The sequence below is a fragment of the Vicugna pacos genome, chromosome 11 (genome assembly GCF_048564905.1).
Source record: "Vicugna pacos chromosome 11, VicPac4, whole genome shotgun sequence".
In the NCBI taxonomy this organism is placed as follows: Eukaryota; Metazoa; Chordata; class Mammalia; order Artiodactyla; family Camelidae; genus Vicugna; species Vicugna pacos.
Genome location: NC_132997.1, coordinates 47,655,790 through 47,682,181, shown reverse-complemented (window position 1 = coordinate 47,682,181; position 26,392 = coordinate 47,655,790). Strand labels below are relative to the sequence as shown.

At 41.7% G+C, this 26,392-nt stretch overlaps 1 protein-coding gene across 4 annotated transcripts in view; it reads left to right on the top strand.

Moving 5' to 3' along the window:
- Positions 1-26,392, top strand: part of LRMDA (leucine rich melanocyte differentiation associated) — a 1,104,406-nt gene that overhangs the window by 210,607 nt on the left and 867,407 nt on the right. For 3 of the 4 annotated variants that reach the window (XM_072971254.1, XM_072971255.1, XM_072971256.1), the window contains one exon: positions 21,627-21,715. The exons of the other annotated variant lie outside the window; for it this stretch is intronic. In XM_072971254.1, coding sequence (XP_072827355.1) covers positions 21,714-21,715 — 2 coding nt within the window. In that variant the 5' untranslated portion in view covers positions 21,627-21,713. The remainder of the gene's footprint in view (positions 1-21,626; positions 21,716-26,392) is intronic. 4 annotated transcript variants of the gene reach the window in all.

Below are 26,392 nucleotides of genomic sequence, written 5' to 3'. Positions count from 1 at the left end.
GAAAAAATTCGTGTGCTGAGGTTACCAAGATGTATGGTGCTATCTGTGAAATTGTGAAAAGGAAAAAGAAATTCATGGTAGTTTTCCTGTTGCACCTCAGACTACAAAAGTTGGCCATACTGCACGATAAGTGCTTGGATAAGATGGAGAAGGCATTAAATTTGTATAATAAGATATTTTGAGAGAGAGAGAGATGGAAACCACATTCATGTAACTGATATTACAGTACAGTTGGCACTTGAGCAACATGGGTTTGAACTGCGTGTGTCTACTTATACGCAGAGTTTTTCAACAGTAAATCATACAGTACTTGACAATCTGCAGTTGGTTGATGTGGAACTGTGGGTGCAAAGGGCTGACTGTAAAGTTAAAAGTGAATTTTCGACTGCGTGGCTGGTCTGTGTCCCCACCCTCTATGTTGCTCGAGGATCAACTATATATTGTTATAATTGTTCTATTTTATTATTGTTGTTAATCTCTAACTGTTCCTGATTTATAAATTTATTATAGGTATGTCCTTAGATGAAAAAACAAAATAGTCATCTGTCAATATCTGAGGGGGTTTGATCCCAGGACTTGCCATAGATTTTCCAGTGATGCTCAAGTCCTATAGTCAGCCATCTGTATTGGATTCAACTAACTGCAGATTGTAAGCAAGAACATGATCCATCCACAGTTGACTGAATCCATGGATGCAGAGCTGATGAATATGGAGGACCAACTGTATATTTATTGAAAAAAAAATCCGTGTATAAGTGGACCTGTGCACTTCAGATCTGTGTTGTTGTTCAAGGGTCAACTGTGTATATAGAGTTTGGTTCTGTCTGTGATTTCAGGCATCCACTGGGGATCTTGGAACATATCTCCTGTGGATAAAGGGTGACTACTATACCTTATCGGCCCCAAGGGAAGGAGATGTGGTCACATCTCCTGATGGAGCAAGTCAGGATGGACACCAGGCTCTTTTGCCTGGAGGGAATTTCGTGGACTGGCCCTTCTGCTTCTCTTCGCCCCCTGCCTTTCCTCTCCTTCCCTGTGGATCACTGTGTTCCCATTCCACCTGTGCATGAGCGGCCTTCTTCCATGGAGACTACTTGGAGCTGGAACTTCGTCTGATATACTCAGGGAGCAAATCTCATTGGTTCCGCTCAGGCGAGTTGTCTAGCCCTGGTCCCGTTCCTGTGGCAGTGATTGTGGGTTAGGAGGTGATGAGGCTCTTAGGGTGTGTAGATCAGAGGCTGTCAGGACTGTATTCTCAAAGAAGAAGGAATTGAGGAAGTTACTGGCTTTTCAACATCTACAAAAAGTTTAAAAATGAAATTTATTTTGAAAATCTTCAAACATCAACAAGGGGCAGAGAGAAGAATGAAACCCCGTGTTCTGGTCACTTAGCTTCAACACTCATGGACCTTTTGCCCCTTTCACTTTAATGATTTACTACCAGCTGCTGTATGGAAGGGTAGTGTACTAGTATGTTAGGATCCTTGGTCATATCTGCACTTGTCGTCTCCTAGGAGTCTGTCACAGCTCCTCTTGGTGAGTTTTCTTGGACACTGTGGATACCCTTGAGCCTTCCTTAAAAAAAAAATACATGGGTAAGAATACCCAGTCTTCTATTCTCCCTTGAATATTCCTGTCTTACTCTTCTTTCAGGAGGCACATGAATTGCTTATGCACTAAAGAAATGATAAAAAAAAAAAGAATGAAATAATCCCACTTGCAGCAACATGATGGACCTAGAGATGATCACACTAAGTGAAGTAAGTCAGAGAAAGACAAATACCATATGATACCACTTATATGTGGAATCTGAAAAAAATTACCTCAATGAACTTATTTATAAAACAGAAGCAGGCTGACAAATGTAGAAAACAAACTTAAGATTACCAAAGAGGCGGAGAGGGATAAATTAGGAGTCTGGAATTTGCAGATATAAACTACCACATTTAAAACAGATAAACAACAAGGCCCTACTGTATAGCACAGGAAACTGTATTCAATATCTTGTAGTAACCTATAATGAAAACGACATGAAAAAGAATATATATATATGTGTGTGTGTATATATATGTATATCTGAATCATTATGCTGTACACCAGAAACTAATGCAACACTATAAATCAACTATATTTCAGTAATAAAAAAAACCCAAATGATTAAAAGTGAAAAAAATAAAGGTTTTAGAAGTAAATCATTTTTAAAAAGCACTTTCTCTCTGCTCCATAGCTGCTCTTTGATTTCTTCTCTAGTTAATTTTTTGTTTTTCACAGGAACTTCCTAACCTACCCTGTTTCTGGATAGCCTTGACAGATCTCTTATTTCATTTGCAGTGTCTCCGTTTCCCTCAGGCTATTCTGGGACAAAAACCTGGAAGAAACTTTGAAGTATCACACATCTGAGAAACGGATTTCAAATTAATGGGTTCTAACTCTATTAGTGTAATCTTAAAGTAGGTTATTTTATTTCCCATATGGTCATCAGGGAAGAATGTTTTTGTACTGCAATGAGCAGCCTTTGGAGAGCTCCGTGGTTTATCTAGATGAGCCTAGAAGTGGGGGCATCTTGGCAAATAGAAGATGGCCCCTTTGAGATTTTTGTCAGTAAATGACAGTAACGAATCAAAGATGACTTTTTTCTTTACGCTTGTCTGCAAGGCCTCTTGGAAGGCACTGGCTTTCTCTTTCAAGATACGATTCCTTTCCATACAAACGATTAGCTCCAACCACTGGAGGCATGAGTTCCCTTCACTCTGAAGCTTACTTGTGTTTTTTCTTTCCACCATTGGCTTCTGATGGTTCCCAGTTCCACTCAGGGGCTGCTTGATAATCCAAACTGTTAGCCTTTTTTGCCTGCAAAGACTGTAATTGCTTTCAAGAGAGAAATGATGCCATGATATGAATGATGCAGAAAGTAAGCACAGTCCATTTCATCCTCTGCTTCCTTGCCACTGTATGTGGTGTGGGACCCGACAGGAAACACGTGCTTTCTGGCTGCATTCTTTAAAAAAAAATAGGGTGTGTGTGTATGTGTGTGTACGCGTGCTGGATTACTGGTTCCATTTAAGGGTGTGTTTTATGGAACCTTTTGGGTGGGTTGTAGGGTGGAGGGTAAAATCATTTGGAGGCATGAGTTGCCACCAAACCTCCTTATCCACCTGAGATACAGATGAAGGGAAATCAGAAGATGGTTTAGGTCTGGCTGGATGCTAGCTTATAAACTGTTAGAACCACAAAAGACCTTATAGGTCACCTGGTTTAATACCTTCGTTTTTCAGCAGAGAAAACAGGTAAATAAGATTTGGTACTGTATGTCTTGACTGTATCATTCAGAAAACACCAATTGGTGAACAGTTAAAGCCCTTGCTCAGTGCCAGTGTCGAACTGGGTCTGTCCCATACTCAAGTTAGGCCTGGCCCCTAGTCTCAGGACAAAACATGGATGTAAACCTATGTATTTTCTAAGAACCCTTTGGCTCTCAATTCTGTGTTGAAGAATGAAAAATGGCTGAGCAGAAATGTGAAGCCAGTTCACAAAAGGATAACAAATTGGGTGGAGAATATTTTTTCTCTGCACTCTGACCTTTGTGTCTGGGGAAGCTACTGGGGTTGGGACCTCACTTGGACAGATAGTCAATATTCTTCCTTTCTTCTCTTTCCTCAGCTTTTATACAACCCCTCTTCACAGCTTTCCATCTTTTCTCTCTCAAATATTCTCTGACTTCCTATTTGTATCATTTTCTCATTTTTGTCTTCTTGTCCTATCTTAGTGCCAGACACATAGTAGAATGTCATCAATGCTTAAAGTAATGAAAGAAAGGAACTGTTACTGTCTATGAAGACGATGAAAAGTCTGGGGATTCAGAAAACAGACACTATTTAACAGTCTTAACTGACTTTTCCTCCCCAGATTATTGTCTTTGAGAAATGTATTATATGAATACTTATGAATACAATGTTAATGCTGGGACTAGGTTTTCCTTGGGTAAGTACTGAAAAATATCCCTACTTTGTGTGTGTGTGGGTGCGTGCACAACTGGTTTTAAAGAAGGTATTACGCCAAACCATTTATTTCGTTTGATTAAGCCATTAGAAAAGATTAGAGGTGTCTTTAGTTCTGGGGAGATAAGTTTAACAGGGAACGGATTTCAGAAACATCTGGGCCACATATACAACACCTTTCTGTTCCCTTATCTTTAAATGCAGCTGTTTGTATTTTTTTTTATAGCAGAAAAGAATGATAAGGTGGAAACAGCATGTTTGAAAACTCCAATTTCTTAATCTCATGCAAGTTTCTTCTCATGGCTTCCTTCAGATATATAAATATATGGAGAACCTAGAGTTTCATCTTTTTTTTTTTCCTTCGAGGACATTATCTAAAGAAGTGTCATCACCCAGTGATTGAATGTTGCTGTTTGAGCCTTCTGTCTTGAATAAAGTTAACCTTAAAGAAGCCCCCAGCTCAGATAATTGTCCTTTTCCTGTTCACTTAGAAGCACACACAGTGCTGAGGTTACTGCCCAGACGAGAGGACTTTTATGATAAGCGAGGAGGGAGTTTTGTGGGTCAGGCTTTCCTTGACTTTTTTGCCTTGGCTTTTATTAACTCTGCAGAGTAGCAGAACTGCTGGGTGTTGGGGGTCTGTGTGTGGGATCAGCAGGGTGGGCAGCAGGAGGGACGTGACAGCTGGGGGCTATGTTTGGCATAGGTAAGGCTCCTCGTGGTTTTTAATCAGGTGACCGTGATGATGACGACAATGATGACAGTGATGACATGTTCCTTCTCTAAGGGAAGGACTGGGAAGTCAGTGCCGCAGCCCTTCCCTTTCCACATAATAGTGAAGAATAAATCAGTGTTGGTTTGGTTGCCAGCCTGTGTATTGATCACAGTTTTCAGTTCTTGAAAATGCTGGTGAAGTCTTACGTGCTTCCTGTTAAATTTAGTAGAGTGGATTTCACAGGGAGCTGTGGAATTCAAATAAAGTCTATTATTTATGGGCACGACTGACACAAATGAAAGGAAAGCATTTTACTTAGAGCAAATACACACTCGACACTGGAAGTGGCAGTGTGTGAGCAGGACCTCAGTTTGTACATTTACTAATGGCTTTTTGCTGTTGGGAAATGTTGCCTGCAGATCCAAAAGAATTGGTTCTTTTTCAAAGTCATCTCCTAGAAGAAGCTGGGACCTTGGTCAATTTCAGCCTATGCTCATGGGGATTCCTGTGTGCAGGTGGGCAGGGTGGGAGAAGGACTTGACCCCAGTTTGCCTCTGGGAGAAAATACTGAACTGTGACAAGAGGTTCTTTGGACGAGGCTGTATATGCAAGCTCAGTGGCTTAGAAGGTTGTTACAGAGTTAATTTCACAGAGGCAGCATGGGGTGGTTGTCAGAGGCTGAGTCTTTTCCTCCTGGATTTATCCCAGTACTGTCACCAACTGCTGGCAACGTTGGACATGTTATGTCTTCTTCCTGGATAACAGAGGACCCGTTTATGAAATGAGAAGGTTGCGCCAGGAAATTGTTGTTAAAACTTTTTTTTCTTTAAAACTCCAACTATCATGAAGATAAACATTTTACTCTGCAGTACATATGTGCACATGTGCAAACACACATGTGTGTATTTGGCCTTATTACAGGCAATGCACTTTGATATTTTCCACTGCATTCTGATCTAGTCCTTCCCATTCCAATTACCAAAAAAATACTTATCACAACTCATTAAACTGATTTTAATTAATCATGACCTGCAGTTTGAAAAACTACCTGTGTCAGCTGATTTTTGAAGTCTCACTCCAGGTCACATTTTGTTCTCTGTAGGACAGACACATACCTATTTCATTTTGTGGAACCCTCCTTGGGAGTGTGGGTTATGTCCTTAGAGCCCTTTCAAAGTCTAGTCTCATCAGCAAGGTTCAGTGTTTTTCTGCCCCACCCCTAGCTCCCCACAATGTAAAGCCCACAGCAGCCCACCAAGATTTTCCTGCTGAATTGGAGAGTGCTACAGAGATGGAAAGCTTTTGAAATGTTCAGTGGTGTAGACTCTTCCAGGCAGGGGAAGGTTTTGCCATTCCTGGATATGATGGGGGCTTCAAAGCCCTTCAGAAACTTGCTCCCATTTTGTGGGGGAGGATCCCAGGATACCTGCTTTGACTCCAGGCTCAGCTGTTATTTCTGATCAGCTCCTCCCCTGGTTCCTAGGTCTGGCCCCATTCCTGGACACTTGGCTTGAGGATTCTGACTGAGGATTTCTGATTCCAGAAAGTCAGCTGCTTAGATTTCTGGGCATTCTTCTTAATCTGTGGCCAGGACTAATCTGTGTCTAAACAGAAGTTCAGTTGCTGCAGGACCAGTTTCTCACATTAAAGACAGTTGGGATGAAGATGAGATTTCTTCTGGTTTTAGTGTTCTGTTGATAAACTGTTCCCACCGTCAGTTCCCATCTGAAAATAAAGCCCCTGGAGGACTTGCTTTTTACCCTGGACTGTTTCTCTCTCTTTGCATCTGGCCACACCACATCAACTCCCTGCAGGAGGCAGACGCAAACTCCCCATCACTTCTCATTTCAAAGGCAGCACCTCTTTGGGGGCTGCCCATAGGGCTCTCTTTTGTTCTTGGCTCATGGTGGTATTTGGCTGTGAATGATCACACCTCTCCTGGATCTGGTTAGCCAGCTCTCTTTTCCACCCTCTTTCCCAGTTTCTTTTGAAAGACTCTTCCCTTAAGTAAATTCCCCAAAGGAGTGATTTTCCACCTCCCATTGTTAGAGTTCTGTAATCGAAGAACGCTTTCACAGAAGTATGTCTAAACTATGGGGAGAAGAATAGCGCTTCGTACTGTAATTTGCTGCCTTGGGCCCCACCCTGCTTCTGCACCGGTGTGTGTTACTCCATAAAGCCCAAGCTGGGAGAGCCTCGAGGTTTCTTTCTGTGGTCCCACCAGCTCTGCCTTTACTAATATTTGAGTATTTATTGTGTTGGAGCCAGTCATGAAAATATTGTGGCTTATTAACTTATAACTTTCTCAGATTTATGAGAAACACCAAAAAGAGAATGCTATCTCTGGAATGTGTTGGAGAAGAGAAGTGGGTTTGTTGCAAAATGTATTTATATCCATGGGAGTAGTGCCAGTGCCCTGTACTACATGGAATTGGATTTGTTGCAGAACATTTCATTCCTTCCCAAACCATGTATATTTGTTAATGACTTAATTCATAGGCCAAGAAGAGGCTTTGATACTCTCAGTATGGAGATGCCCCCAAAGAGGCACATCATCTGGCTGTCAGAATTCCCATCTGGTTTAATGTCCTGGCGCTGAAAGAGGGTTGGAAACTTGTCATGAATATTTTAAAATCTGCAGTTGTAGATGTCCTAGGTCAAAAGTCATACATAGAAAAGAATCAAGGTTTAAAAAAACAAGGCCTGTTCATTTTTAATGGTTGGGCTTTTCTTAGCTACTTCATTAAAAAAAAAAAGTCACAGTTCAGTGGATCCGTAATATATATTATTCTTTGCACAGAATAGATCCCTAAAAAAAAATGCATGTGGAAAGAGTGGATATATGAGCTGAGACCCACAATGCTAGCCTCCTTCTGTATACAGAAAGTGATCACTCAGGCCCACAGAGGAAACCCCACTTTCACACTGATTATTCTTATTTGTTGTTTTCTGTTCTGCCCTTCTCCGATATTGGAGAAGCAGCAGAAATACTGGAAAACAGATACCACATAATGATTAACAGTGTGGGTTTTGGCTTAGAATCTTATGTTGAGGCCAGCTACCCACAGAGTTAAAATCTCCTCCTAAACTAAAAATTAGACCACCCATCCCTCTTCCCAGAGAGGTCGTTTTGTTGGTAGCGTTCAGTGTGTATGTGATAAATTTTGTCAAATAAAAATATGAATGAAACACAAGGTTATTTTTGCCTCCCATATTTATTTTTGATTAATTGGATGGCAGAAATTTAGTGTGATATAACTATGGAAATCCCTTCTGTAAAATGTACTTTTTGTCCTCCAAAGCTAACCTATGTTATAGACAAGATCCACTTGGAAATGGAAGTTCCACACACATACACACATGCACATTCATACATATATATACACACATGCATAACAGACATTCACAGACCCATGCATATCTACAGAACCACACGTATGTGCACAGACACACATACTTGACTGTGTATACATTAACATATAGACGCATGCACACCATAATTTATTATCCAAACTAGCACACTTTATTAGTAATTATGCCAAGTTAATGGATGTAGACATGGACTTTCCCAGTCGAACTGGGATGCACAGCCACATATTTATATAGTACATTGTCTGCCAATATGACAAGAAGCTCTTAAAAGAGATTGATTATTCTGTACCAGAGATTTTATACTCCATTCCTTTACTATCATGGCGGGGAGAAGCTGGGTACAGACTTCTCATCCTTTAATAGAATTAGTCACTTTCTCCTGAGGTGTGGAAGCTAATTCTGATGATCTCATCTATAGAATTGGCAGCATTAACAACAGATTTACCTCTGTTGGTTTTCTCCAGAAGTGTTCATTGTTTGCATTTTTTATGGAAGTAATTTGATTTTTATTAATATAAGTGATAGAGAAGTTTGGCAACTGGGTACTCCACAGACATACTGTTTCCTCTTCTTCGTTTACTTTTCTCTTGTTAATGTCATCAAAATGTTGACAGCTACATAACTCTTCTTAAAGCATTCATAACCTGACAGATATTACAGATATTTGTCATTTTACTTTCAGTAAGTGACAGCCGAAATTAGCTTTTCACAGTATTGGAGAATAGTGCGGGTGTAGTGAGTCCAGTCAAATTTGTATTGCATTTCTTTAATGTATACATGATTTTGAGTCTTGTTAAGGGCTGAGGATTAGAAAGATGGAGGGAAGAGGATCTGGTAATTCCTTGTTTTGGGGCTCACTGGTAATTAAACTGGCAGGACAGTGGCATCTCACAGGGTTAAGTCTCATCAATGGAAGAATCCTGGGGCCATATCGTTAAATCACACTGCTGATGCTTACATCCCTGCCATGCCATCCTTAAAGGGAGACTGCTTCGCCTCTGAGTGGAAACCTCCAGAATTGGAGGCTCAGTCCTTCTGAAGCAATCCATTATGGCTGCAGAAAGCACTAAGTGTTTGAAACCTATTTTTTACATTGAGCCTAAAGCTTCCAATTTGTTACTGCTAACCGCTGGTCCTGTTACTCCTCTACTGTGGCTGTAAGTCCTAAACCTAGTTTTTATTCCTTTAAAACAGTGACAGAAATAATGACTAATACTTATGGATCAAGTATGTTGTGCTAGACATGGCAGTAACCACTTTTATGCATTACCTCATTTCATTCTCATAACCTTAGAGGATAGGCATTATTATTGTGCATAAATTGAAGAAATTGAGGCTCTGAGTGGTTGGAGTAACTTGCTGAAAAGTCATATGACTCATAAGTGTCAGATCCAGAATTCTTGCCCAGTTCTCTGGGAGGCTAAGCCAGTGCTTTGTGGTACTGCCCCTTTTACCCATCTGCATTCTGGAATTGGTCATGCACCTCTCGATAGGGTGACAGGACAGTGACATATGTGATGTTTTTGGTGAGGCAATGTGCATGTGTGTGGCATTCTGTTGTTAATAACATCACCCTAAACATCATTAAGACCACACACTGCCATTTTCATGGCATCATTTAGGTCTAAGTTTGCTTTGTCTTTTTCATTCTATTCTCTCCTGTCACCATTTCCCCTCTCCCCAGTGATTTAAAGTTTATCCTTTTTCCAAGGCCTGGGACAAACCCGACTTCCTCTATTTAGAGTCTCCTTGTCCACAAAAATTTCTTTCTTAGGAGCTGTGTTGCATGTTCTGTTGTTCAGATGGGCTTTTGCAAATCACAGCGGAAAAAAATCCTCTCAAACTGTCTTTAAAAAAAAAAAAAAGAGTCAGTATTGGCCTTTATGGTAGCAGGGGTTTTAGGTAAGGGGTGAGCCAGAAACTCAGTCAAACCAGATCTAGGTGTCCTCTCTCCGTTCCTAAGCAACTCTTCCTTATGAAGACATTGATTCATTGCAAGGTGGCTGCAAGTAGTTGTTAAGAGTATGTATGTTCTGATTCAAATCTAGCAGGAGAGAGAGAGTTTAGTTCCCTTAGGGCTCAAACAAAATTCCCCAAATTGAGTCTCATTGGTCCTATAGGTCTAAGTGGGGTCTGCAATGCACTGAATGTTTGTGTCCTCGTAAAATTCATGTGTTGAAGTCTTAACCCCAAAATATGGTAGTATTAGGTGATGGGGCCTTTGGGAGACAATTAGGTCATGATGGTGGAGCCCTCCTGAATGGGATTAGTGCCTTATTGGTGTTTTTAGGGATCCCAGAGAGCCCTATCACCCTCTCTCTGCTGTGTGAGGATACAGAGAGAGGTCAGCATTCTGCAACCCAGAATGGGATCTCACCGGAACCCGACCATGCTGGCACGCCGATCTTGGACTCCAGCCTCCAGAACTGTGAGAAGTAAATGTTTGTTGGTTAAGCCACCCAGTCCTCCCACTCTGTGGTAACTTGTTATAGCAGACTGAGATAGGGTCAAGTCTATCTCCTGAAACAGTTCTGGTGGTCAGGGGGAGTGGACTCTGCTGGTAAGATTATGCACTAGCCTCATTCTGGGCAGGAAAATGGAGTCAGTTGCAAACAAACTAAATTTGGGGAAATCTAGGGAACTGTCAGGATAAGGATAAGGAGAGGTAAGTCAACAATTGTCTAGTTACTATGACTTCTTGATGTTGCTTATTTTATATGTTTATTATTGGCTATCTAGTCATAAGTCATGACGGACTGAAAATTCCCTGAGGACAGGGATCTGGCAGTACTGTTTCTAAAAAGTCTCTGTTCCTGCTTATTCTGGCACTTTTCACACTTGTTACATAAGAATGTTGAATGATTTTTTTTCTTTGCTAGATAATATTACCTAGAATGAAATAGACTATAAAGGAAAATATCCAGTAATTCCATAAATTACCATGGGGAAGGGGTGAGTAGGACAGGAAGCTAATAATAAAATTAAAGTTTGAAATAAGTTATCACCACAGAGTACCTCTCCCCTAATTCAGGTATAACTTTGTTACACAATTGGATATGCTTTGCAATCTTCGGTTAACATGGTGGTAGGCACTGGGAGAATATTTTGTCAGGAGACTGTTCCTGTCTTTTTAGCATGCTAAATGTGTTGTTAATGAAATTCCAGACCACTATGGATTTATCATAGGTGGTGCTGAATGTTGGGAAAGCTTTCGTCTATTTGAAGTCATTTTATCTTATGCTCAGGAGCCCAATTAACATTATAGATTTGAATCATACTCATCAAGATCAACTTGTTTTGTGTTAATTTCCTTCAACACAGAGAATGCTGAAACCAAGCACAGCATTGAGACAGAATGATTGACTTGACCATGAAGAGCATGTTTTGTACCATAATCTCATTTTAATGCTTCGGTGGTTAAGTTGTGCCAGATTGCCTTTGATGAGGCAATCTTTTTCTGATTGGGACTCTGTAGACCTTACATCAGTCAGCCATTTCCACAGTAATGCTACATAAGAAACCACCCCATTTATTTTCTTGCTTGTGTTCTACAGGTTGATGGTGGTTTGGCTGATCTAGGCAGGGTGGCTCTGTTCCAGGCAGCAGGGCAGCTGGCCTTGACCCCAGGCTGTGTATTGGCTTCAGTTCTGCTCCATGTGTGTGATCTGGGGCTCAGGCTTCAGAGCAGAGGCTGGTGAAGCATGCTCTTCTCATGGTGGGTCAGTGGAATGCAGGAGCCCAGCCGAATTGTACTGTGATGGGAGCACATTAGGGCCTCTGCTCATATCACATCATTAAATTTCATTGGCCTGACAGCAAGTCTTATGGCCTAGACCAATATCAGTGGGGCAGAGAAGTAAACTCTGCCCAGAGTGAAAGGGGCAGGGAATGACTGCTGGACAATAATCTGAATTATCATGGGCCTTCTGGCTTTGGAACTCTTAGGTCAGATGCTTTTAGGACATTTATTTGTCCCATCTTCATCTTCATATCAAACCGAGTCCTTGACCCAAACTAGGAGACACGGCTTCTGACTTTCACCCAGGATTCAACTTGTGGAAAGAATCAGTATTCTAGATTGTGAACTCCTAGTGGGCAAAGACAGCATCCTATTTTTCGTTGGATCCCAAAGGACCTGGCACATACTAGACCTGAGTACGTATTGTGTGAGGAAATGAATGAATAATCAATGACAGTCTTGTTTCCTTTGTTTGACAGTTAAATAAACCTGGAAATGCATGATAGAAGTTAAATGGGGGAAAGCTGTTTAAGAGTTAAAGTATCAACCTCAAGAATGTATGTGTGTGAGACATACACAAACATATATGCATATATATGTATGTGTGCACATACGTGGGCATATACAGATACTATGTATTACACAGTATACATACATATACTAGTTAATTTGTCTGATCACCCTGTGAAGAAGGAAATTAATAATCAGAGCAGCTAGCTTTTCCGAAGGCCAAACACCTAGGAAGAGTTGAAGGTAGGATTGGAGCCTCACTTGTCTAATTCCAAGCCACATGTTCTGTATTGGGGCTGCTTTTCGGAAGAGGGTGGTGAATTTTTATTTTCCTTCCCACGAGGACTTGCCTTTTACCTCGAGTCCGAAGGTTTGACTCAGCGCAGCATCAATTCCCCTGAGACTGGTCTGTTAAAAGTGGACACGTGGAACTTAAGGAAAAATGGAGCAAATGTCTGGAGATAGAGGGCTGCTTTCCCTTTCCATTTGAAATTAATGTTCACTGTATAAAAAACATAAAGCATATCCATCCCCAGGGACTCGCCTGACATTTTAAAACTTTCATCTGCTTTAATTCACGGCGCTCGAGGAGCGGATTTACACGGAGCTGAGCTCCGGTGGCAAGTCGGCGGCCGTGCGCATTTCTCTCCTGTCCTGGCAGGCGGCGTGTTCGACGGGCCCAAACAAATTATATAGCTTATTTAGCTCTCTCTAAAAACAATAATGGGCCTATTCAGATTTTATCTGTAATTTTACTTTGTTGTCGAGCAGTCTCACTAATGCTGTTGCAAAGCAGGCCAGGGCCGCGCTCCCCGAATTTCCTGGGCTTCCGCGCCAGGATGAATGGCTGGTCGCAGAGCGCAGAGGCAACCGTGTGGCGGCCGGTCTCAGCGTTAAGTTAGGCGTGCTCGCCTGGATTGGAGCCCTATTAATATCACATCTTGCAGATTTGGCAAGGGCTTTAAGAGTCCTGTATTTCACGTTGGTTTTTATAGAAACTTGCTGCAGACCTGGGCAGGATTAATCATGGCTGAGATATATCACACTTAGTACAGTATTAAATTCTAGCAGGGGAACGATGCAAAACCAGTTCATAACCTTATAAGAACATTGCCTGCTACAGTAATCATAGAGAAATACTGTATATCCAAATTAATGGAGAATAAAATGTCCTGCACTCTGTTTTTGGTGTCAGACAAGGTTCCTGGGTGCTGATCGTTCCCTCTCCTTTACTCTGCCTGAAAGCTGGCTGAGGCAGTCCTTGGGTCTTTCTGAAATTTATTACCACGGTAGGCTTGTGCCTATAGAAGGGGTCTGCTATGGGCATCCCTGACTTGGTGAAGATACCTGAGAAGGTCTTCCTGCATTCTCGGAAAATTGATTACGCACCTACTATGTGCCGGACACAAAACTGAGTGTGGAGATTACAAAGTGCCTGTGACTCAGTCCCTCCCCTCGTGGAGCTGCCTCTGCCTGGGTCCACTGCAGGCAGGGAGTTCATTGCAATTCTGGAATGCCCAGCCTCTGCACCCCATTTTATAAGTTTTTTATGGATCAGATTTTTACCTGGGGGAGATAAGCACATATTTTTTAGTGATCCTTGAAACATCTCTGGTGATGAGTTCTGGTATTGTCTGTGCCCTAGGAGTAAGTTCTGCCATTCCAATTTGGCTGAAATATTTTGTTGGGAAAAAGATACTTTAAAATAGAAATTAGGCAGCAGTGAGAGGGATTATCATTGTCTCCTCCTCTCCCCCAAATTATCAGCCAGTCGAGAAAACTGCTGAAATAGATTCTCATGAGGGACAATGAGAGACTTTTGCAATTAGTCGAATCTGTAGGCTGAGTTAGGTAAAAGGATCTCTCTCACGCCTAGGATTCTAGACACATGATGGGCAGAGTTGTTTAGATCTTTTACTTCTGCCCTCTTTTTTTTTTTTTTTTTGGTAACTGGCATCAAAGTGAATTTTACCTTTGTGACCACTTAAGAGGGGGCCACACCTTTAACTATAGACTGACTTTACTGTGGGGATGGACTAATGGTAAGAAAGTTCTTAGGCGGGTATTCCTAACTCTTATAAAAATGAGAAAATCAGTGTCTTATAAAAATGAGAAATCTGACTCAGCCTGTTGTCTATGCATTAGGATGCGGAAGCGTATTGGAGGCTCTGCTCCAGCCTACCACCAACTTTGCTTTCACCTTTCTTGCAATGTTACCAATTCCCCCTTTAATTACAGACAAAGCATTTCCCAAGGACTTCAGAACCTGTCCTGTTGTGATGCAAAGGAAAGAATATGCCAAAGAGACATTATTAGGGAGTTAATGGTCCACCGTGCCCTTCCATGAAAAGGACTCATGGCCTATCAGGGTTTGACCTTGGGTTTTCCAGGCCAGTGAGGCTGCTGAGAGCAGCTGAAGCCTCAGAAGAGGTACTATTTCTGATCCCACCAAAGGGAACATGTTTTCTGTTCTCTCCCAAGTTGTTTCTCGTTACTGTGCAAATGTGGCTGGGCATCTGTATTTCTTGACATGCCCTCTGCTTATTTACATAATAAACTCCCACCAAACAGTAGCAATTATTTCTTCTCTTTTCAGTCTTAAAATTGGATCTTTTCTCCTTCTGGTAGTAAAGTGAGTCACTTTAATTTAATTTTATAGTCTCTCGGAGTTCAGATAATACAGATGCTGATTTTGCCAGACATAAAGCTAGTGCAGTCATGCCCTGCTCCTGGGATTGTTACTGTACACGTAACGATACCAATAAATAGAAAGACGCTTTCAGGCATTTTAGCTAGAGACCTAAAGAAAGTGTGCCTCACTATCCTTACAAGTGTTCTGAGAAGAGATACTTCATGAGGGTTTGAAAATTTGTAGGGTTCTCCTGGCTTCTAAAGGACAGGTTTACTCCCCCAAGGTGCTCTGCAAATGTTGGCCAACGTGGGCAGCGGCATTTCAGGCCAGAGGTCGCGACGTGGATGGGAGGGTTTCAGCCCATTTCCTTAAGTACTTGGAGGGATACCTCCTTAGTGAAAGAGAGAATTCTAAGGTGAGTTTTCCAGGCTGCTCCATCCATCTGGTCACCCATTATCAAGTCATTCATTCATCCATCTTCTTATATGTCTGTTGAGAGCTTGTTGATTTCCAGATACTGGGTAGACAATATAAATAATATGTAGCCTCTCGCTTGAGGTCCAGGGAACAAAGAGATGCATAAATAATTTCAGTGTAATGTGGTAAAGGCTATGATAGAGGTATGTATGATACACTTGCAGTGGGTATGTTGGCTACAGCGAGTCTGGCTAGCTCTGCAGTGGAAGGGCATTTTGACCTGGGTCTTGTACAAGAGGGTGAAATATAGAAAACGAATAAAGTAAATAAACAAATAACTAATCACAATAACAAAAATGGCAGTAATAGTTAACATTAATTGACCGCTGTGTGCCAGGTAGAGTTCTTGTAGCTTTTTTTTTTTCCCTTTGTAGTTTCTCCTTTTTTTTGTCATTATTTTGAGAATACTTTATTAGTTTCTGTAATCAAACTCATGTTAGATAGGACTTTACATATTTAATACAGTGTGTTATCCCAGTATAAATGGAAAAAATTACATTTAACATTTCTAGACCAATATGGCTGTTAATTTCTGTAGAATGCCAACCCAACACAGTACAACTGGGATACTTTTTCCAAAGTTGACAGCATAGCTGAAGTTTCCAAAAATTCAATTTATTTGTTTTATATATATATATATATAAAGGCCAATAGCAGTATGTTATGCAGCAATAGCAGCAACAACTTTTCCAGATTCTGCAGTATCTCTTAATGCATAGCCCTAATTTGCCCCTCCTCCCTTCCTTCTCCTTATTGGTAACAACTAGGTTTTCTCTATCTGTAAAACTGTTTCTGTTTGGTTGTGTAATTCATTTATTGTATATTTTTAAGATTCTACATATAAGTGATCATCAGTATTTGTCTTTCACTAATTTCATGGGGCATGATAGTCTCTAGGTGCATCCATGGTGCTGCAAATGGCAGAATTTCATTCTTTTTAATGTCTAGGTATATATATGTATGTGTGTGTGTGTGTGTGTGTGTGTGTATGTATACACACACACCCACACACCACATCTTCATTATCTGTTCTTTTGTTCAGGGGCACTTGGGTTGTTTCCATATCTTGACTCTTGTAAATAGTGCTGCTGTGAACATTGGGGTGCATGTATCTTTTCCAATTTTTTCCTTCTGTTTGAGAACATTTGTCCTTTAATTTGCATTTACGATCTGTTTCCTTAAATGTTTTATTTACAAGTTCTGAATAGTGAAGACATAGTAGATGCTGCAGTCACTCCGTCATTTAATCTTTATAACAAACATACAGGGTAGGCCCACGATCTCTTGTTTTCCGCATGAGGACTTCGAGGCATAGAGAGATGAAAACTTCTGTTCATGGCCACCTAGCTGTGAAGTGGTAGAGCTGGAATTTGAACCTGAACAAGCTGAAAGGCTAGAATGCTGCAAAAAAAACCATTCTGGGCTGAAGAAGCAATGGGGTAGAGAGGTGAGAAAGGGACTGGCTTGGGGAGGCCAGGAGGCCAGTGGGGGTCCAGGGGAGGTGATGTGGTGGCACCACTTGGATGTATGAGAGAGTCTAGAGATGAACTGATGGAGATGTGACCATGGGAGTGCAGAGGCAGCGGAGAGCTGGGGTGCTGAGGGCTGTGCCGGGTGACCTGAGAGCTGCTGTGGCCTGGAGTCTTCCTGTTGGACTCTCCACCTGCCCTGCTATTTAACCTGTAGGTCTCAGTGTAAAAGGGATACTTTCTTAGGGAAGGCCATCCCCAAACTAAGTAAGAGCCCCTTAATTATTTCTGCTTGTCCTTCGTGGTGCTAGTTTATATATAAAACGTACTTAACAGTACTCTTCCCAGCCAGACTGTAAGCTCCTGAGAGAAGAGACTGTATGTGCTGTGTCCACCCTGTGTTCTGATGTCTAAGGCTGGCATGGAGCAGGTGTTCTGCAGTACATGTTGGCTGGCTAACTGGAGAATTCCTAGACCCTTTATTTACCTCTCTCATTAATGGCTGTTCTTTTGTGGTCAATTTTCATAGTATCATACTCTCAAGGTCTTCCATAAACCAAGTTCCATAACCCTTAAGTCATCTTCATATAAGATGTATTCAAATAGTAGAAAATCTTTTAGCTGAAAGAGTATTTTCCCTCCAGAAGCTTAGACTCAACATGTTTGTAATATGAAATCACTTCTTAGATTTTCCTTCCAACGAACACATCTGATCATAACTCATAACAAGGCACAGTAGAAATAATTACTGGCTCAGCATAACTGGAGAAGCGAAGGATTTGGGGAATTACTCATAGATCCTACTTCATCATATGTGGATTCTTGAGAGGTGGCCAGCAGGGTCTTTTAGGCTGACATGATTGTCGCCAGGTCCTCCTTTCTCAGGCCCTTCATAGGGAGTGAGTCCTCACTGTTGAATCTGCATGTGTGTGAATCATAAATCGATGAAATGTCTGTTCTGCAATTCATGGGAAGCCAGCCTTTGCTTTCAGTAGATGTGAGTTTTCTCCCTCTGGCAGGAATTCTGGGGATCCTGGTTTCAGGTTCTGGGTGGGGAGTGTGTAAGTAGCAGACCTGTGCCCTCTCAATCTGAGCTGGTGTGCTCCCCACACCACCAGGGATGGGGGCCATGCTGGGCCGTTTCTGAAATGAGTCACTCCATTACCTGCACATGGACAGGCCTTTTTCCCAAGGTGAGGGGTTTCCCAGTCCGTCATTTTCATTAGCAATGACAGATGAGCTGCTGCTGGGAGAGAAGGCTTCTGCACGGGTCCTTTCAAAGCCTCAGCCCTCCAGCTCTCTAGCCCTTCAGCCACTCTGCATGTGAACGTGTGATGACAGAGCCAGAGAATCTTCATATTCCGTCGTTGGGTTGGACTGGATTGGTGGCTTTTAGTTTTTAAACATTTTTTTGACTGTGACTGACATTGAGAAATAGATTTCCCATTACAGCCTGCATGCACATATATATTTACATAACTGAATTAGAAGTATCACAAAACAGTACTTACCCTTACTCCACGCCGTGTACTGTGATATGTCATAATTTGTTAAAAATGCTAGGAGCACCCTGGAATTCGATGCCAAGTGCAGCTGCATTTTGAAAAGCAGTGGCTAGATCTCCCACCCTTTGTGAGCTCTAATTCTGAGATCTCCTCTGATATCCTTTTATGTGTGGAGAAGAGACCCTTAGTTGTGATCCGAGCATCATACAACTAGTGAGCGGTAAAACTGGGGCTGTAAACCAGGTCTCCTGACATTGATCCAGCATTTTTACATAAATATCTATTATTCAGAGCATCTTTTTTTTTTTTTTTTGTCTTCTCTGTGTATGTCTCAGTTTGCTTTCTGGTTAGGTACAGACTGGCAAGCTCATAGTGTGTAAGAATCAACACCATGTATTTCCCTGCTTGGACTCAACCCACCCTGTTCTCCCTTTACAGAACCCTGTTACCGCTTGGTGGGGTGACTCAGCTGGTTTTCAAGTTGTGTTGTACTCTGGAGGCAGCGTGCCTTGTTACATTGCACCAGACTCACAGTGCAAAATGCATGTGGTTTTTTTTTTTTTAATATTAAAGGGTCTGAGACAATCTGTATTATTCTGTCTTTTTTGGGGTGGGTGGGTGGGTAATTAGGTTTATTTTTTATTGATTTTAATGGAGGTACTGGGGATAGAACCCAGGACCTCGTGCATGCTAACCATGTGCTCTACTGTTGAGCTGTATACCCTCCCCCAGCATAAGGTTCTTGTCCTCAAATAGCTTGCTGTTGAATTGGGGTGACCCAGCAGAGTTTCCTTTATGCTCAGAAGCACAAATGGATAAACAGGATGATTAGGAATGTGCTTGGAGAAGAGGCTCTACTCAGAGATTTTTTTTCCCCTTGGTTAAAAAAAAAGAGAGAAAAAAGAAAAAGGAAAAGAATCGGCTTCTGCAACAAGGAAGCTTGAAGCTGTGATCACAAGAGGAGAGACAAGCCCTGGAGGTACAGACTCGCGTTGGGGAGGTCCATCCTGGGGAGGTCTTGTTCCTGGGCTCCTTAGCCTCTTCCGGAACTGAAATTGACCTCCTTTGGCAGGAGGTGGTGCCTGCTGAGTATGGGTAAGACAACTGTGTTTTGCAAGCACACACTTAAAACATCCAGTCTAAAAATATGGACACAATGGCACAAGATATTTAAAATCTGTCTTATTGCACCAAATGTGGAAATACGCTGTCTCCCCCAGTAGTGCCCCCACCCACTGCCACACTTGATTCCCCGAGGCTTAGCTGTCCAGGCCCTTGTGGGTATTGCCAGCCCTCCTGAATCGCTGGCTGAGGCACGGAGGAGAGGGAAGAGAGGCAGAGGAGTGTCATTGCATGCAGTCAGCACAGGTCCACCTCCGTGACTGAGCACGACAGTTGAGGGATTCTTCCATGACATATTTATTTTATGGCTTGGGATCATCTGCTTTGAATCTGGCACCTGGACTGCAGTTATCCATGTATTTGAACTTGTGAGAGTGGGATGCCCTGTGATGTATTCGCCCTGCCCTACACAGGAGCATTAAGCTCCTTCCTCCTTTGAAATGCAGGAGGCAGCTGCTCTAGTGTTTGCCCGTCACTCCTTCTGTCGGCTGCATGGCGCGGAGGGACCCCTATCTGTAATATAGTGCTTTGGCCTGTGTAATTCTGATTTAGAAAAACAGCTTCACTTGGAGAGAAACATTAATTAGATGCAAAGAGGGAGTTTACTTCATCCTTCGGGTGGGGGAGAGTGGGGAGTAAGGGAGAGAAAAAAAAGTACCACAAATAAATTATCTCCTATTTGTGCAATGTTTTATGCTTGTCAGCTGTCTGTTGCCAGCGAACCACAATGTAGCTAAATACTTGTGACACCTTGCCCAATCAAGGTATAGCAAAAGGATGTTATGGGAACCTCTTTGTGACAACCTGTGCTAGTTTACATTAGCTTAACCAATCGCTTTTTCCTCTGTGCTTGGAGAAATTTGTTAAATTAATTCAGTTGCAATTAGCAGATTTATGGGAAAGTACCCTGTTATCCTTTAATTGGAGAGCATAAAACTACAAACTGAATCCGCTAGTTCTATTTGTGTAATAGGCAATCTATCTACGACAAGATTTGATCGATGGAGTCGTATGATGCCCTTGCCTTGTTTTATATTGGCTGTCAGCGCTTAACTGGGACTGAAGTATCTGGGTAACAAAAATTGATATAATGACTTAATGCGCCTTATTCTCTTTGAGCTACATCAGTTTAGAGCACTTCTGAGAGAAAAATGTCTGGAAAATATCAGGGAGTCATTTATCAACCTGTTTTCATTAGCATACTGCCTAGCTCTGGCAAGGATTTGAATAAAAAAAGCAGGATGGTACAATTTATTTCAGGCCCCATATTTCTTGGATGAAAGGAGACTTCTAATAAAAGGAAAATACAGAAAGATGCCTTTTCTAGCTGCTTTTTCCTCCCTAACTAAAAACTCTACCCCAAAAGCTTTTATATTTGTTTGGAGTTTTGCTTTTAATAATATTCTGGGGAACATATCCCTGGGAAGGTAATTAGAAAAATAATGCAAAATGCATGGTGGTTATCATACATAGAGTAAAAATGCTTGAACAAAAAAAACCCACCCCAAATTACCTTGATGTGTTGTGGGTATGTGTCTCTCTGTCTCTGTTTGCTTCTATGTGCAGGTTTGTGTGTTTATGATACACAGTTAAACAGTGAACATGGAGAGAAGTTCTTTGCATAAATGAGTGTTCTGTAGCATTAAAGGATTTCAAAAAGTTAAGAAACAGCGTTTTTAGCTTTTTGGAGTGGGAGCAGAGGGGAAATAGAAACAGATCAAAATGTTTGTATAGCGGGCAAAATGCATTTGGTATATGGAGTCATTTGTCCTCCCCACCGTAGGATGTGAACCACAAGAGGTAATAATAACTGAAAGGCAGTTGTATGAGAGTGAGTCCTTTTTTGCATGAAATTTTTATGCATCCGTCAGCCTACATACAATGTGCCTAATGTATAAAATAAATTGGTGCATAAATCAGATTAAGAGCAGCATGTTGCCAACTTTCAAATTTGCACACAGGAATTCAATATGGATATGGAGGAATTCCCATTTTTTTGAATCTCTAATAAGGTACGGGGAATCTCTCAGGTAGACAGGGCACACAGGGACATTGTATTCACTTATCTCCCCCACTTCTCACCCCAGGTTACAAAGGAACAGCGTCGCAGATGTAAGAGCAGCAGTCTGAGAGTTTTCTGGGAACCAGCCGTGTACGGAGGGGAGTGACACAGGATGTAAGATAATACTGCAACCCCGTCCATAGATCCTAATTATGGCGGGGAATTGGTGTGCCAATCGATTGTGATTTATGGTGGGGATAGGCAAGTGCACGTTAGTCACATTGATCTGCATGTAAATTCCTTGACATAGTAAGAAGTTATTACCACTGTCTGACTGCTAATTCCTCGGCACCTCCTTCTGTCCATGAGAGCCGCAGCATCTGCACACTGGGTGTGAGTTTGCCCCACCGTTTGCTAGTTAAGTCAGGCCTATATGTCTGGTACCCGAGGAGTGGCTATTCAGTAGGTTAGAGTCGAGGTCACACTGACCGTTTCTCTGTCCAGCAGCAGTGTGGTGATTAGCCAAGACAGGCGATGTGTCTTGCTTTTTTTTTTTTTTAATGCAAGAAATAGCCTACAGGGGTTTAACTCTGGGTTCAAAACGTATATCATAAATAGTTTTCTTAAGTGTTATGTCTATTATGTCTATTTCTTGACACCATTTCCCCCAAAAGCCTCAGAGAGCAAATTATCAATTGATTAAAATACAATTGCTTTTGTTGTATCCCTTCTCTTGTTACACTTTTTGGAAGTTAGATTTTTTTTTTTTTTAGCTACCTAGCTTTTTGCTTCTTAAATCTCATATGCATTTATATGCTTCTATATTTCTGCTACCTCATAGCTTCTTTTTTGTTTTAAATTAGTCTGTAAGCTTGTAGCTCTTTGTTCTTCCTTCCCCCCTTTCCCTTCCAACAAGACCTCACTAACTCATCCTTCATAGCTGTCCCTTGCTCCGCCTCTCTTCGGTAGTCTTTGTTAACTGACCTGAAGGATGCAGTTCACATTTAGAGCTCAGGTAGGAGGTGGTTTTATCTCCTCTTCACCTGCTTTCTGTGAGCAAAATATCTCTGCCCGGCCTCTGCTATTACTTACCTATAGCCAGCAGTTCTTTTTTTTTTTTTTTTTAAAAACATTGTCATGTTCTTCTATGGCCTGAATTAAGTGTCTGCTGCATTAGGGAGTCATTCTTGAAACTGAATGCAGCTGAAGTGTGATTGCTGTGTTCTCACCTTCTTCACTCTTATTGGAGATGGTCATTGCTCTTTGAAGGAGACCCCTTCAGAGCAATGGACACATGCAAACAGTTATAAAAATATAAGATTGTTTATTATAGGTAGTAGTTATAGTAATAATAGAGGGTAAATAATAATATCAATGATAAAAATAATGTAAACTTCAGATTGCTTGTTGTATCATTTAGGTCTGGCTAAGTTATGCTGCAGTAACAAATGACTTGGGAATCTCAAAGGTATAAGACAGTGCAGATGTATTTCTTAGGATGCTTCATGTACATTGTGTGTTGGTAGAGGGGCTTTGGTAAATTTAGTCACACGGACTCAAGAGAGCGGGGCAGTTGACATGTTGAACACTGCTGGACACTGAACAAAGGGAAAGTTCTGAAGGTTCTTTCATCGGCAAGTAAATGTACTGCAGCTTTTTGGCAGAACTAATTACAAGGTTCTGTTCTTACCTTGTCACCCAAAGAGGGTGAAATAGACCTATGTGGTAAACACCCTTCATGCTGTTAATTGGCTATACAAAACAGATGAGTTCTGAAAACTTTCTCTGAATGTAAGAAAAGTTACTAGCTTTAGCAGTACACAGATTGGTGATGACTGAAGAGGTGCAGAGTAATTGAGCTAAAAATCTCTAAAAAGATGAGCTGGTTCAACTCTCTCACTTTTTACAGAGGAGGAAACAGAGGGCCAGAGGCAGGAAATAACCTTACCAAAGTTACAGTGTTGGAGAGGAACAAACTAGGGATGCAAACCCAGGTTTCTTGACTTGAATCCAATGTGGTTTCTTTCTTCTGTGTGTCTGACCCGTTGTCTGGGGAGCCTGCTGCTAAGCCTGTGTATTAGTGGTGCAAGTCCTTACTGCCTCTCCACTGACCTCAGTCCCTCATTTGGCAGCTTTTACTTGGTCTGGGTGCTCTGGGGTCTGCTTAGCTTCGTGGCTTCCCCCTTCCGAACTCCTTGGCCACCATCATATTTTCCTGTAGGTAGTACTTGATAATGAAGCTACAGATGCACCTGATTTTTATTTTAAGTACTAGGATTTGAATGCTTCCATCAAATTCTACACAGAGGACACAGGGTATATAAAAGGTGGTGCTGAGACAATGATGGGAGGTTCAGCAGAGTCGCTCAAAGGAGGTGAAACCAGGAGGAACTCCACAGAATGAAATGTTCGTTGATTTATTTGTCATTAATATCTACCCATCCTACTTGGAGAAGGTGAGAAAACTAGTGTTTCAGCGTGGACAGTGTTGTTTTGTTGTTGTGACTCTGTGAAGTCAGAAGACAGTTTTGGTTGACATTTCTACTGGTTGACTTTTTTTGTTTTTTTAACCAGTTCAGTTTTCTATTTCAGACACTGGGGACAGGTAGGTAGAATTGAGGGTTTAAACCCAATAGAAAAACCTTTTGATACTTGAAGTTAGGATATATGAGGTTGTACTTTCCACGTGATTCTTCACTGTAGACCCAGGTTGGACCTTCCTGTTAAAATAATATTAGTTGCTTTCTTTAAAAAAAATTAGTTGCTTTCCTATCATCATAATTATGAACATAAGCATTTACCAGCAGGGCATGCGTTATAACCTAAAGCCTTCTGGGGGCATTGGATCGTTAAGCAGCTGATGTCTGGGAGACAAGGCGGAGTGAGGTATGCCTGTGTGATGTCAGAAAGATGCCTTCTTGTCCATATGGAGGACCTTTATCAGCTTTATGACTTTTGTGGGGCCCTTATATTCCCTTCAAAATTAAAAACAAAAGCCTAAGAACAGCCTGCATTCATGAGATACCCATTATATACCAGATGCATGTGTGCACCCCTCATATACATACACGTATGTCTGTGTATATGCGTGTATTTCTCAAGTGCTGGAGAGAACAGCCTTATGAAATAGGTATTATTGTGTGGCTAACATCTGAGTGCATACTTTTGCATACTGTGTGTTTGTTGCTGTCTTAAGTGCTTTACATGAATTAGCTCATTTCATCATGCCATCCCCTTCTGGAATACTCTTATCATCCCCATTTGGAAAATGAGAAAACAGGTGTAGAGTCTTAATAAACCTAAGGTCACAGAGCTAGGGTGTGATGGGATCAAGGTTCAGATTCAGGCAATCTGGCCTCAGAACTGGTGTCTGAACCACTCTTCTGGGTTGCCCTCCTTGCCTTTCCCACCCCATTAATGAAGGTAACAGTTACAGGGCAGTGGAACACGGCCCAGACACATAATCAGAAGATAGAATTCAAACCCTGACTCTGACACCTACTCCCTAGGCTGTTTCAGACAATTTCCTTAGCCTTTCTTAGCTTCATTTTCTCCATCAGTACAAGAACCTTCACCCTTAACACAAAGGCAGTAGTCCTTAGAGTGAAAAGCTTGTGCCCAAGGAATGTATCCCAGGAAACACTGGCATGCTGGAAGACAGTGTTAGAATCCTAATTTTTATAATTTGAAAATGAGAAGGGAATAAGCTGGATCAGTATTTAACATTCAGGCTGAACTGGCTCCCTCACTGGAGCAGGTGAGGACCATGTGCACACGGTCTGGGGCCACCAGGGAAGACTCCTTGAGGAGCAGTTCATAGTGATGTCTTCCCCTCTTTTTTGTCTTCAGCATTTTGCAAATTTTATTAGTCTCTGGTTACAGGATATCAATGATGTGGTTAATTTTATTTTTAAAAAATCTTCGAATAACAGAACCTTTACATTATACTTGGTTATGAGTTGGGGATTGAATACAAAAATCTTTGGTTCCAACAGATTCCATGATTATGTCATGAGAATGAACTTAAGAGATTTTAAAATTGTAAATAAGAGTTCTCCATTTTTTTCTTTTACAAAAGTCTGTGCTTTCTTTGTTTAAAAAAAATTCCTCATGCCTACCAGAGTATAAATCCCAACAGATAATATTTGGCAAAAAAAAAAATGCCATTGAGAAACTGCTTTTTGCAAGAAACTCAGGCTATAGAGAGAACATGTTGGAAACGGGTGTTTGGAAAGGTCTTCATCCTCATGTGAGTGTCCAGGTGTATTATCTATGAAGACGCTCCTCTTTGCATACTTTAAAACGAGAAAATAGCCAGCGGGCTGGTGGGTGCTGACAAGTGATAGTAACTTCAGAGCTGCTGTAACCCCAAGACCGCCAAACTGCCTGTGAAACTGCAAGCAGACGCTACCAGCTGAATCATGCCCCTAGTCTGCTCAGTCCTTAACATGTAAGAGGAAAGGCCAGTTCTTGAAATGTCCTTCCTGTGCACTGGTGGTGGTGGAGTAGTGGGCTTCTTCGCTGTTGTTTGGAAACTCAGCACGGGCCGCCATTGTCATTGCTCTCTCTCCTCTCATAGCCTTCTAGGTGGGGGCATTCCAACTATAACTGTGGCTGATGTCTGATCCATTTTCCGTACTGCTCCAGGTTATATCGCTCTCAGGTTTAAAATCTTCCAGGGGTCCCCCTTAGGTTCAGAACTCTTAACCATTGTTTGCAGAATTTTCTCCTCTTCCTTCCTACCCTTCAGCCAAATTATGTGTTCCTCTGTTCTCTGCAGTGGACTCCCTTGTCTCTGGGCCTTTGCACGTGCCTTTGCCATCGTCTTCTTCCACCCCCACTAATTTTACC